This window comes from Octopus sinensis, unplaced genomic scaffold, assembly GCF_006345805.1.
Source record: "Octopus sinensis unplaced genomic scaffold, ASM634580v1 Contig15314, whole genome shotgun sequence".
NCBI lineage: Eukaryota > Metazoa > Mollusca > Cephalopoda > Octopoda > Octopodidae > Octopus > Octopus sinensis.
The window spans coordinates 35001-50000 of record NW_021833663.1 but is presented as its reverse complement, the minus strand read 5'-3'; the positions used below and the strand labels follow the sequence as shown (position 1 = coordinate 50000).

The 15000-nt window shown below is 35.3% G+C and overlaps 1 protein-coding gene across 1 annotated transcript in view; it reads left to right on the top strand.

The window, feature by feature from the left end:
* LOC115230319 (adhesion G-protein coupled receptor G6) overlaps positions 1-15000 on the top strand; it is a gene marked incomplete at its 5' end in the record, with an annotated part of 48335 nt that overhangs the window by 2664 nt on the left and 30671 nt on the right. The window contains 10 exons of the mRNA XM_036499615.1: positions 1803-1874; positions 2602-2673; positions 4416-4487; positions 6052-6221; positions 9823-9914; positions 11207-11390; positions 12804-12895; positions 13397-13449; positions 13823-13977; positions 14384-14495. Coding sequence (XP_036355508.1) covers positions 1803-1874; positions 2602-2673; positions 4416-4487; positions 6052-6221; positions 9823-9914; positions 11207-11390; positions 12804-12895; positions 13397-13449; positions 13823-13977; positions 14384-14495 — 1074 coding nt within the window. The remainder of the gene's footprint in view (positions 1-1802; positions 1875-2601; positions 2674-4415; positions 4488-6051; positions 6222-9822; positions 9915-11206; positions 11391-12803; positions 12896-13396; positions 13450-13822; positions 13978-14383; positions 14496-15000) is intronic.

The following is a 15000-nucleotide window of genomic DNA, read 5'->3' as shown; positions in this document are numbered from 1 at the left end:
GTATTTTTCTGCACATGTGTTCATATACACATGTATAAATATGTCTATGTATATACATGTATATATATATAATTTACAAAATAAATTTTAATGCCAAATATGCCGAAAAAAAGAAAAAATTGTCAATAACCATTATAATTTATGCGTCTCGAAATAAACCGATAGAAATTTCTAAAAAATCCGTGTTTACCGTATTGGTCCCAATTTCGGGGTTAATTCATAAGAAATGTCCCTTCTTCAGCGATAAATACGTGCGATATATATGAAATACTTACTCATACCCATGGAAAAAGCAAGCACTAAGTCCTGAGCACAGCGATTGACAACAGATGGCGGTGTATTTAATTCCCTGTAACTTAGCGGCTCGGCAAAAGATACCGAGAGAATAAGTACTAGACATCCAAAACATATGTCCTGGGGTCGATTTGCTCGACTAAAGGCGGTGCTCCAGCATGGACAGTCAAACGATTGAAACAAGTTAAAGTGTAAAGAGTATATATACATACATACATATATTTTTTCAGAGAAAAAAATTCCATCAATGGCCAGCATATCAAAAAATACCTTTAAATGTTAAATTTATTTATAAGTTACAAAATTATTTTGTAAATTATTTTGTATATTATTTATAAATTTAACATTTAAAGGTAATTTTTGATATGCTGGCAATGGATAAATTTTTTTCTCTGAAAAATTTTTGTCCTACATTAGTTATATATATATATATATATATATATATATATATATATATATATATATTATATATATATATACATATATATACATATATATATATATATATATATATATATTATATATATATATATATACACATATATATATATATATATATATATATATATATATATAGTATATATATATATATATATTATATATATATATATATATATATATATATATATAATATATATATATATTATATATATATATATATGTATGTATATATATATATATATGTATGTATATATATATATGTATGTATATATGTTTAGAAATGTTTCTATACTGTGACACTTTCCGTGCCACTATATTTCAAAATCAACGTTTTCTTTTTATTATATATATATACATATATACATGCGTGTGAGTGTATACGTGTGTATGTATGTATAAATATGCTTGCATACACACAAGCACACACACACACACACACACACACACACACACACACACACATATATATATATATATATATATATATATATATATATAGCTGTCTCTCCGTATATGAATGAGTGGTTGGGGGTGTCTCAACCAACATCTTTATGTAATTCAGTCTCTATATTAGGTAAAGGTTTTCTCTCCAGATCAGCGCTGTCTGCCATCCCACACTTACCCTGGCAGCCTCGAAGTTCTATATATAAGACTACATTATTCATATTATCATTTCTTCTTCTCCTTCTCCTTCTTCTTCCATTTCTTGTCCTTCTTCTTCTTCTTCTCCTTCTTTTATATCTTCTTCTTCTTCTCCTTCTTTTATATCTTCTTCTACTCCTTCTTCTATATCTTCTTCTTCTTCTACTCTTCTTCTTCTTCTTCTTCTTCTTCTTCTTTATCTTTCTTCGTTTTTGTTCGTTTTTATTTTCTTCTATAACTTTTTAATTTTCTTTTTTCTACTGTTTTCCCTACTTCTTCCTTCGCTCCCCCTTCATATTCGTTCTTCTCAAGCTCCTTATATCCGTTTACATTCCTTACCTTACATCTAATTTCCTTCGCCATAGTATTAAATCTTTTATCATATTTTCTATATGTCTTTTTATGAGCTGCATCTTACGTTACAGGTATCTGGATAACAGTAACATGATGTATATTCAACCTGGTGTCTTTGAAAATCTTCCGAATTTAGAAAAATTGTGAGTGGGGTGACTTTTTATCGTACTATCTAATTCCCCGTATATCTTTAAATTTATTTCCTCATTCTCTCTTCCTCTCTATCTAACATACTTACTTTCACTCTCTCGCTTTCTCTCTCGCTATAGTTTTCTCCATAGTTTCTCTCAGTGTGGCTGAATGTGTTTTTGTGAAAGTAATATCTTTCTTCTACACTTCATGTTCTTTGTTTTGTAAACATTCGTTTACCTTGCTTGTTTCTTCTCAAGCCACGCCTGGCTCATAAGGGCCTGTTTCCCGGTTTCCTTGGCGTATAGGTTCCCCACTTTGACGGGACGCCGGTCCGTCGCAGGTGAGCTGCAAGATGCAGGAGGAAAGAGTGAGAGAAAGTTGTGGCGAAAGAGTCAGCAGAAGTTCGCCATTACCTTCTACCGGAGCCGAATGGAGCTTAGGTGTTTCGCTCATAAACACACACATCACCCGGTCTGAGATTCGAACCCGCAATCCCTCGACCGCGCTAACAACTAGGCCATGTGCCTCCACATTCGTTTACCTAACGAATACTCATCACATATCGTTCACCTTCCTGTTCTTTATCTTCTTCATCTTCTTCCTTTTCCTGCTTCCCTTCCTAAACTTCCTACCAGCACCAACTCCACTTTACTTATTCTACAACTACTATTATTACCAGAACTACTAGTATTAAACACCTCTCCGCGTTGTTTTACCAACTAACTTTTTATGTTACAGATATTTGGGAGGAAATCATATCAAGAAAATTCAAATAGGATCCTTCGATAATCTGCGCAATTTAAAATATCTGTAAGTTGGATAAATCTTGTTGATATCTCATTAACGATATATTACTATTTCGTTTTTGGATTTGGTTTGCAAGATTCTTTATATGAGTTCGTGTGTTGAAGCATATTTTGTTGTGTCTGGGGAGAGTCATTTTCTTTTTGTGCCTTATAATCTAACACACTCACCGGTAAAATTTCCACTTATTTCTTATTTGCAAGACGCAACGAAAATTTTAGGAAAATAATAATACAAAAAGAAAATGACTCTCCCCAGACACAACAGAATATATTAGTAAATATTTAAAGTCTTCCCATTTTGTTTCGCATCCCGTCCTTCGCTCTCTTTACATTCTCTCTCTTTTTCGATAGAAATCCGTGATTGTTTGCGAATGTCTGTAAATAGGTGTCTGTGAGTGACGTGAATATGTGTATTGACATGTATAACATTTCGTGTATGTATGTTTATACGTCTGTGTCTTTGTGTATGAGTGAATGTATACGAATTATCGATTTGCGTTTGTATCTCTACCTGAATATCATTTACTGTGCGCATCTCTAGATCGACGATTATTACCATCCATGACTCTCCTTTTTAATTACATATTCAAGAGTATATTGTAATGACATTTTTCAACCCCTTCCAACTATTATTGATCTTCTTCTTCTTTTCTTCTTCTTCTTCTTCTTCTTCTTCTTTTCTTCTTCTTCTTCTTCTTCTTCTTCTTCCAATTCATCTTCTTCTCCTTCCAATTCTTTTTCTACTTGATCCGCTTATCTTATAACATTTTCGAATATATTTCCGTAAGGATTTGACACAGATATCTCTCTCTGACCTCTCATGTTAGGAAAGTCAAAGGGGGCCCGCCACGTCAAAACTGTAGAGGAATAGGACCGAGACCAGATATGGTTCCTCCTGATGATGTCTTGAGCTAACTGGATCCTATAAAGGAGCTATTGTGGTAGCAGACCACGAAATACGGTTGTAATTCCTCAGAAAGAATTTTAATTTGTTGTGAAGTGTTTCAGTGTGTGCAGAACTATAATATTAACAAATTTTTCTTGCACTCAGAACCTTGTGTTGGGGATGGAATATAAATGATGTGATGATGGAATATATATTATGTCATTATAAATAATGTACTTACAGTCCTTCATTATACTACATAGTACTTTGCAAGTTTTCCAATTTTCTAGAATTTATGTACTATAAGACATTCAAGTATTATTTCCCATAAAGTAGAATACAACAGTCTATGGACCGATACTATGAAGGATATATATTTTCTCTACAAAATTCCAAAGATGAACATCAATTATTACATACCTTTTGAATATGGATCTTAAAGACGTGAACTATTCTTAAGTGTTTAAGTTATTTATGATCTTTTTTTGCAATAATGCCATTAAATTGCTACTGGAATATATATGGAAAATAATATTTGTATATTAAATGTGAATGTTATGTAAAACCCACACAACAAAATCTTGTTGTTGTTTTGTTGTTCTTATCGCTTATAATCTTCCATCTTTTGTTAATCGAGTATCACAGAAGATTTCCTCTTCCCTTAGGATATCTAATTTATATTAATGGAAACTACTCTTGTCCTCCAAACTACACAGACAGAAAAATCATAGAGAAATAAAGAACTTTGCAGTGAACGAAAGATTTTATTATCTTAGTTTAGACAGTATATGAGCGACAGCAAACAGATTTATTAACTTGTGCGTATTTTAACTAATACAATATTTGTTTCATTCTTCTAGATCTCTTGTGAGCAACGGAATACAAATCTCTGAGAATGGCGCGTTCTTATTCCTTCCCCGTATTATTTACATGTATGTACAACGAATCTTTCTTTATTGGAAAACCAAAACACTTTGTAATCACATAAAAAGATGTCATCAAATTAAACTCATAAATAGAGTTTAAAACTAAAATCATGAAAAGATATCCTCAAATTCACAGTTATTTAATATAGTTGACAATAAATAGTATTGTGTTGGTTTTAATTTTAGTGGGTTGCCATGGATATTTCTGAGTATTGTGTTTTGTGATTGCAACACCAGTGTTGAAATAGCATGAAGGCTGGTTTAATATAATTTCATCCAGGGTCGGAAATACGAGGTGTGTTCAAAAGTTATCCAACCTTTGGGGACACAAAGTACCCACCATTTGTAGATTTCAAATATTTTATTGGGTTTTCTTGAAAATACTCCTCTTGGAATTTCACTCGCTTGACCCCCGAGGTTTTGTTACTGTTGGTATCAATTCTGGAATACCTTCGAGAGACTGTTATGGACTTCTGCTGTGGAAAATATTAAAATGTATTGAAATAAGGAAATAGTTATCGTTCATTACATGATATATAATCTCTACGAAACATTATTACCGTTATTAGTACTAAAAAAGAATGGAAATATTTAAATTACTATATCGAATTATATATATTAATTCATTTTCCTTCTCTATAATTATGAGAATTTTTATGTTTCTATAATGCATAAACTCGGTTTTATATGCATAAGATATGGTCATCAAATCTAAATAGAGATTGCAAACTTAAAATCTTCAAAGCCACAGTTGAACCAATTCTACTATATGGCTCAGAAACCTGGACGTTATCTAAGAAGCTTGAGAGGCGGTTTGGTAGAACCTACACTCGCCTCCTTATGAGAGATCAACATCTCTCGTGGAAGCGTCATCCAACCAAAGTACAAATATATGGGAAACTACCACCTGTATCATCTCTTGTGAAAGGTAGAAGAGTCCAGTTTGCAGGACATTGTTGTAGAGCTGAAAACGAGGTAATTTTTACTCTTCTCCTCTTGAAGCTATCTGCTCGCGATACCAGAGGGCGCACACTCTCCTACCCTGATGTAATCTCTAGGGATACAGGCATCAAGCAACAGGACCTCCGTAAAGTTATGATGGATCGGGAAGTCTGGCGTAACATAATAAATTCCCTTGTCTCGACTACGGTCGAACAATGATGATGATGTACTCTTTCAGATGTTATGTTGGCTAAAAGCAAAAATTCCTTAGCAACAAAGCAACCTGTTTAAAACAGCTTTGCTCTACAACAGCGGCACCAAATTTCTGCCACCAAATCGTCCCTAATCTATGATATAAAGGGATTAGTTTAAATGGCTCTAAATTTTCACCTTACGTAAAGGGACTTTACTACTCAATACGTAAGCTATGAGAGAGAGAGTAATAACTCAAATTTAACATTTTCCACCAGAAACCATTTCACTTTATTGCTGTTACTAACACCTTTTGGAACAGAACATCAGTGCCATTACTTCTATACATTTGCTGGAATTATATTATCCTTCTTTCTTGTCAAATACAACAGACGATACTCTATATCTTTAAAGCATATTCTGTTTATAATTGCAGTGACTTCAGGAGTAATAGAGATATGATGTGTGGATGTCATCTGCCAGCCTTGGTAAATTATGTGAAAACAAAGTTCAAGAGACATATGAAGGTCGAAGGCAAGTGTCAGGCAGATATTGGCAATAACCAAACCAAAGTAATACCTATAATGGAATACTCACAATGTAAAAGTTAGTAAAATCTTCCTTGTTTTTATTTCATTATTATCACTGACAGTACAATCGTTGACAGGCCGGATAAACCACCTAGCGACATTTCATACATCGTTACGGTCTGAGTTCAATTTACGTCCAGGTCGACTTTGCTTTTCATCCTCTTGAGGTATTTGTTTAGATGTTTGTTCCTTCTCAAGCCATGCCTGGCTCATAAGGGCCGGTTTCCCGGTTTCTTTAGCGTATAGGTTCCCCATGTAGATGGGGCGCCGGTCCGTCGCAGGTGAGCTGCTAGAGGCAGGGGGAAAGAGTAAGAGGAAGTTGTGGCGAAAGAGTCGGCAGAAGTTCGCCATTACCTTCTGCTGGAGGAACGTGGAGCTTAGGTGTTTCACACACATCGCCCGGTCTGAGATTCAAATCCGCGATCCCTCGACCGCGAGTTCGCTGCTGTAACCATTTGAGCATGTGCTTCCACATCCTCTTGAGGTGGATAAGATAAGTATTAGTTGAGTAATGAGGCCGATGTAATTGACTATAATCCCCTCAAAAAATTTCAGGCCTTGTGGCTTATAACCATAAAGAAAACGCCGATATATTCTTTCCTGCTCACATTATAATGTCGTATGAATCGAAACCAGGAGATATCAACTAAAAAATCTATTTACTGTCCGCACTTTTACTGGGCTCAGTCCCACTGCGTGGCACCTTCGGCAAGTGTCTTCTACTTTAGCCTCGGACCGGCCAAAGCCTTGTGAGAGGATTTGGTAGACGGAAACTAAAAGAAGCCCGTCGTATGTATATATATATATATATATATATATATATATATGTGTGTGTGTGTGTGTGTGTGTGTGTGTGTGTGTGTGTGTTTATCCTCCCCAACATCGCTTAAGAACCGATGTTGGTGTTTTTACGTCTCCGTAACATAGCGGTTCGGCAAAAGAGACCCATAGAATAAGTACTAGAATAAGTCCCGGGGTCGAATTGCCACAGTCAAATGGAGTGGCTGTGTGGTATGTAGCTTGCTTACCAACCACATGGTTCCGAGTTCAGTCCCACTGCGTGGCATCTTGGGCAAGTGTCTTCTGCTATAGCCCCGGGCCGACCAATGCCTTGTGAGTGGATTTGGTAGACGGAAACTGAAAGAAACCTGTCGTATATATGTATATATATATATATATATATATATATATATATGTATGTATGTTTGTGTGTCAGTGTTTGTCCCCCTAGCATTGCTTGACAACCGATGCTGGTGTGTTTACGTCCCCGTCACTTAGCGGTTCGGCAAAAGAGACCGATAGAATAAGTACTGGGCTTACAAAAGAATAAGTCCCGGAGTCGATTTGCTCGATTAAAGGCGGTGCTCCAGCATGGCCGCAGTAAAATGACTGAAACAAGTAAAAGAGTAAAAGCATAAAAGAGAGAGTATTTTGGCATAATGACCCTCCTAAAATGCAGCAAATTCCTCACATTGATGTTTTCAGAAATAATTAAACTTGTTACCTTCCATTTGATTTTCATGCTTACCCTCACCATTGAACGGAACGCCAGCCACTTGCAATGTTGGACTCTAAGTGAAAGCACCAGGCATATTGGTTCAGGTGTTTCACTCACGATTGAAATATCTCGGTTTCGATTTCCAGACAGGCGTTTTGTTCTCGAGTGCAAAACAATTCTTTCCACTTTGGTGCGATCCATTTTACTGCGTATCAATTATAGACAGATAACTTTTGCGGACACAAGTGCTACCAGTTGAAAACTCCGCACACCGGACACTAGTAGGCTTATGAGGTCGTCAGGAGAGAGTGTATGTATATATGTATATGCATGGACACACAGACACAGTCACACACACACACATACTCTTTTACTCTCTTTTACTTGTTTCAGTCATTTGACTGCGGTCATGCTGGAGCACCGCCTTTTATCGTGCAAATCGACCCCAGGACTTATTCTTTGTAAGCCTAGTACTTATTATATCGGTGTCTTTTGCCGAACCGCTAGGTTACGGGGACGTAAACACACAAACATATACACACACATACATATATATACATATACATATATACGACGGGCTTCTTTCAGTTTCCGTCTACCAAATCCACTCACAAGGCTTTGGTTGGCCCGAGGCTATAGTAGAAGGCACTTTCCCTAGGTGCCACGCAATGGGATTGAACCCAGAACCATGTGGTTGGTAAGCGAGCTACTTACCACACAGCCACTCCTGCGCCTATGTATATATACAATTAAAAGTAAGGGCATAGAAACGATTCTTGCCTATATGCTGAAAGGAGACGCTAAATATTATCCCTATTATTATTACACAAGTGTCGAAAAACGAGAGAGCAAGTTAATATATATCGTTAGACACTACACACATTTTTTCTCTCCTTGTTTTTTCGGTGTCCCTTTCTGTAGAAGAGCATAGGCTCGAAACGTAAAAGACTTTTTCTATTCCTGAGCGTTATACTAATACATCTGTTTGTTTTGTACACCACCTATATTCGTGTTTTGTTCTTTTCGTGAACTCTCCCTATATATACATATATGTATATATATATATATATATATAATATATATATATATATATATATATATATAATATATATATATATATATATAAATCTGATATATATATATACAGATAGACAGATAGAGAGGGAGAGAAAGAGAGAGCGGGATTACATAATACATATATATGCACACATACACGCACACACATATATATCTCGTGCTGCCAGACGTACAACCTTTAGCGCTTAGTCCTGTGGACAGTGAGTGCCCGCGGCCATTTATAAGACTTTTTTGATTGGTGGATGGAAAGGAGGAAAATACCCTCAAACCATAGACACACCTGGAATGCTTACAACAGAGTTGATTCTGGGAGAGACAGCCAAATATTCAGGTGGTTACGTTAAATTGGAAAAAATATATATCCACAGATACACACACATACATACTTAAGTACACATACATAAACATATATATTTCAAAGAAAATCATGAGTGATATTGTTTCTATTTATTCAAAATTGTTGTGGTCAATTCATATATCATAGACAGTCCATCTGTGACCATCCAGTATTCGACTGAGATTTTCGAAGATTACATAATATCGCGTGGTGTTTCTGATTTGATAATAAAGTGTGTGCTTTGGCTACTATTTGAGTAGGTCGAGTCACCACTTAGAGGCGGCCTCATTAAATCAACGATTATATTTTAATTGGTTGTTACGAAATTTTAATGACATTCACAGATTTCATAAAGGTTTTCATTCTACAAAAGCATAAATCACCATTTTAGAATTATCTCCCTTTATTTGATTTCTTCCACAATTTTCGCACTTTTTGTGAGAGAAGAACAGAAGTAGAAAAGGCCATCAAGTAGCTTTCGTAGTTTTCTTTGTTTAATTTGGGACAAAACTGAAACAATTGCAAGTGAAAATCGTAACATTCTTTTGTAGTCTTCATTGAGAATTTAATTTAAATATCTCACATGTATTGAGTCCAACCTTAACACTTTTACATTTGCTTTAAACCACAAAGTAAATATTTTTTCTTTTTCTTATACATCACATATTTGGTTCTTAAATATGGATATTTTATTGTATTGCATAGATTACTCGTTATTTCAACGGAATTTGCTGTGTCAAACATGTTCAGGGATGAAGTGCAATGAATCGGAAGTGACACACTGTACAGGCGATGAGGTAAATTCAAATGTTCCTTCCTTCCTTTTTGCTATAAATATATTCATAGCCCTCACCTAAAGCCAGGATGGCCAAGTAGCAGAAAGAGTCAGCAGAAGTTCGCCATAACCTTCTGGCGGAGTCGCGTGGAGCTTAGGTATTTCGCTCATAAACACACACATCGCCCGGTTTGAGATTCGAACCCGCGATCCCTCGACCGCGAGTCCGCTGCTCTAATCACTAGGTCATGTGCCTCCAGTCATCTTTGACTTAGCAGAACAACGATGATTACACATTTGAAAGGAGAGAAAGATGACCGGCAATAGGCTGGTTACACAGTTTCATCTGAGTAGACTGGAGCAACGTAAAATGAAGTGCCTTGTTCAAGAACACACGGTTCCCCTCTGTCCACGAATCGAACTCACGAGCTTACTTGTGGCCTCTTCCTTTCTCCTTCTCCAACAAACATGGCTGTACTTAGGGTGGTATGAATGAAGTACTTGTCCTGAGTCAACCTGGAAGCAAGTTCCGCTGTTCTACGAGCTCAACAAGATTATTAGTAGTAGCCAATAGCGGGCTCAATATCCCTGAACTGCACACACTCACTCCCAGTTTTGGTGATCTTGAGGTAGTATTATCTTGTAGTATACACTGTTGTTGCTGGTGTTTGTAATCGTGACTGGTCGTACATTTTGCACAGAGAATTCAATGCACTTACATCCGAATAAGAAGTTCTGATCGAATTATACAGAATTATAATTATTTGTCATTTCCCTTCTCAGTGTGTTTGTGTGCGTGCGTGCCCGATTGCGTTTGATGGCGTCTGGCGGAGTGGTGTGATAGGCCGTATTTCTCTGGCCATATTGGCACGTGATATGAGAACGTTGCATATTGGGGCTATTTATAAATATCATTTAGATGTAGTAAATACCTATTTCTTTACTACCCACAAGGGGCTAAACACAGAGAGGACAAAGGACAGACAAACGGATTAAGTCGATTATATCGGCCCCAGTGCGTAACTGGTACTTATTTAATCGACCCCGAAAGGATGAAAGGCAAAGTCGACCTCGGCGGAATTTGAACTCAGAACGTAGCGGCAGACGAAATACTGCTAAGTATTTCGCCCGGCGTGCTAACGTTTCTGCCAGCAATTAATTTTATAGGAGATAACTCTGCGGGTGCAGTCATCTTTCAACATTTCCTTTGTTGTCTTTTGATAATTTTAAGAGCAGTGACTCAACATTTTCCATCTCAAATATCTTTTGTGTTGTTGTCGTAGTTGTATATGATTTCTGTGTTTACTCTTACAGCCTGTATGCCAATTTAAATTATCAATGGATGGCATTAAACTGAAGTTTGAAAAATCCTGTAGCACATTCAGAAAATGTGATGATGCTATGAAAAACAACACCCTTACATGCAATGAATTGACAAGTGGCTCTACCTGCGTTGCTTGCTGCATCGGAAACTTATGTAACAAGAAGGATTTTAGAGGTCAGTGTTGTTGATTTTCTGATATAATTAAAACCTGATTTATTACAGATGAAAGGTTAAACACATTTAAATAGTTCTTGTGTCTTGCTTACCTTGTTTTTCCCGATCCAGTCATTAGATTGCAATCATGCTGAGGCAGCGCCTTAAAGAATTTTAGTCGAATAAATCAACCCCAGTTCTTCTTTTTTTAAGCCCCGTTCTTATTCTATTAATCTTTTTTAACTAACGGCAAAGATACGGGGATGCAAACACTCCAACACCGGCTATCAGGCAGTGATCGTGACACAAACACAGACACACTCACATGCATATGTACACACACACACACACACACACACATATATATATATATATATATATATATATATATATATATATACAGAGTTTCCAAGTTCTTTGAAAGTGTCAATGACCTCACGTAGCATATCTAACAAAAACTTTTGGTGGAGTTGCAAAAAGCACACCACATGCAGGTTGAAACGTTACAACTGCTGTTTTTTATAACTTGATGGTCAAGCGAAAATCATCACAAACTGTGTGAAATGCAGAAACAAGAGACTGAAGCCCCATTTCAGAGTGATTGACTAGATCACCGCAACCGTCATCGTATAGGAGTTCGCTAATAAGTGGAGGAACAAACCTTAGTTTTGAATATCAGTTTGGTCAGATTAAAAAACATTCCCTGTTGTTCGATATTTTATATAAATCCCCTCCTCGGAGATTTGAAAAGCGTGTGACGGCACAACAGCAAAGTATATTGCAAAGAGGATGGGTGTATCAAGATCTCTTGTGCCTGAAGAATGTGCTGGTGATATTTCTCAACATATGAAACTGTTAGTAACACATAAAGACATGTATTGTGTCCTTTAAATAAATAATGCGTGTGTGTTTATGAAGATGTATTTACGCGAATGTGCATTTATGCGTAATATATTGTGTGAGTAGATATGCGTATATGACTGTTCTCCATCTATGCGTTTGTCTGAATGTGGGTTTATATTAATGTATGTGTATGATTACATTGATGTAATTTCTGTCTGTCTGTTAAAATGTTCTTCTTTCTGATCAAAACGGATTCTTCTTCCGTTAGTTACTTATGAATAACAAGCAATGGTAAAGAGGTAACCCTGAGGAAATAACAGAATAGAAACGGACCAATATTTTACTTATTTTACCGGCTCCTTTGAACTGTGTAGTCTCTCTGGCGCCGTGAACGAAAGAAATGTAATCATGTGGAATTGATGCGTTTGTCAGTTGTAAATGAAGGGAATCCGTTGTCAGATTCCCTCATCTCAATAAAACACACCTCACTGTTATTATATTGATAATCATATTTATATCTTCATGATATCCATGAGATGTCTCTCTTTAACGAAAGCAATGATTCTCTTCTATTTTTATATCTTTCCATAGGCTGGAGCAATTCCTTTGTATTTCCTCTGATTTCCAGTTCGACGTTTAAATTCAATGAAAGTGAAGGTCTTGCTGAAAACATATCCAGAGCTGTGAGTAGCAATTTCTACTCCCTTTCTCTCTTCTCTCTCTCTCTTTCTCACATGGGCGCAACACACACACACACACATATGTATGTGTGTGCGTATATATATATATATATATATATATATATATATATATATAGTAAAATATATGCATACAATATTAGATATGTACATATATACACAAGGGTACTCCTTCTTTCTTTCTTTCCTGAGCGTCTAATAATACTCTATTTGTTCCACGTTCTCGCGTTGTTGTGTTGTTTTGTGCTTTCTTGTTTGGATTAACTTTATATATATATATATATATATATATATATATATATATATATATATATATATATATATACACATATAGGTATGTATATATATATATACATGCATATATATATATATATATATATATATATATATATTATATATATATATATATATATATATATATATATATATATATATATATATATACATATATATATATATATATATGCATGTATCAAAATATTGCAGATGGAGCATGAATTATCAAACTTGACAGGAAATTTCGAAGTGCAGTATTGCGGGTAAGCAAAATGCTATTTACCACTTTTCTTCAAATTCTGTGTATTTTAGGTCAAAATATTCCCATGTTTATTTTTAGTATATGTATTAAATATTACAACTTGTGATTCATAATATTCTGGTTCAAACATTCAATCAAATGTTGAGCTGTATTGATATTATTAAAATGGTAAACAGACTCACACATAAATATATATAGAGAGAGACAACTATATATATATATATATATATATATATATAGTGATGGTATTTTGATTTTTTTATTAGGACAAGATCATTTCCATTAAAACTAGTTAGATTCCAATGTAAGTAAAAAATCTGGTGACTGTTGTGGAAACTAACTATATTCAATTTTGTTTTTAAATCCTATTTCAGCTACGATGATAGAGAAGCATTTACTATTACTTGCACAGTACCACGTACAATTACTAAAGACCAAATATTTAAACAAATTTCCGAAATTTTGAAGACATCTCAGATTTTGCGTGACTTGGGATTGCAACATCGGAACATGGAGTTATTTGATGAAAGTAAGTAGTGTGTTTCGTGTCCTTTTTATCAACAATGATAAATGCAGTGTGGCTCTCCAAGAATACACGTACTTGATTATGCAACTGTTTCTATGCATAATGAGATCTAGTTGTGTTTCCTCGGGTGAAATGCAAGTGTTCTCTCCGTTAGTTAAAAATCGTCAACTTCAAGGCCATCTCTTCCATCTGTCCTTGTTTTAATTTTTTAGTAGTTGATTTTCTCATGGCTTTGGTGAACTTCTCTGAATGGTAATAAGATTTCAATAGGATTGACATTTCATTTGGTTGTATAGCTGATTAGTTTCATACACGTTTATCTAGTATATACATGCATTTTCCAGTATATAATACGCAGCTATGATTTCTGTAATATATATTTCATGTACATGTTTTATTTGTTTTTCAGTGCTTTGTAATGAAAACACTACATCTATCAATGGCACTTTCCATTGGCCGATGACAAAAATAGGAACTAATGTGACGATCCCATGCCATGCAAATGTAGCAACGAGATACTGGTTCGTTTCTAGTGTTTTATTTCATTTCAAATTTTGAAGTTTTCAGAGTCATCTTATTGTGAGAGAATGTTTCACGACATAGTAAATAAAACACCCAGAGAGATTAAGATGATTAAATTAATTAATATGTGTCTGTTGAAATTATTCAATACTGCCATTTTCCATTTTGTACAGGATATCACATGGTTTTGCCTTGGTCTGACCACTGAGATTTCCCTTGTTGCTGATGTTAGACAAAGGTTTAAAACATTTGCTATTAAGATCCCTGTAAGTGCCAGAATGTTATAAAGTATATGTAGGGAAGAAAACACATATGCAAACTCAGCCAGCAGTATTTATCATCATTTCTATTGATTTCGGGGTAATATCCTTTTCATACGATTTCATGATTTACTCTAGAGCATACGTTTTGTTACTGTATTGTGGTGAACGAAGAAAGCAGGGAGTTGACTCATCATGGTGACTCTTCATTCATTTTCACTACAAAATTCCACATGTTGTGCAT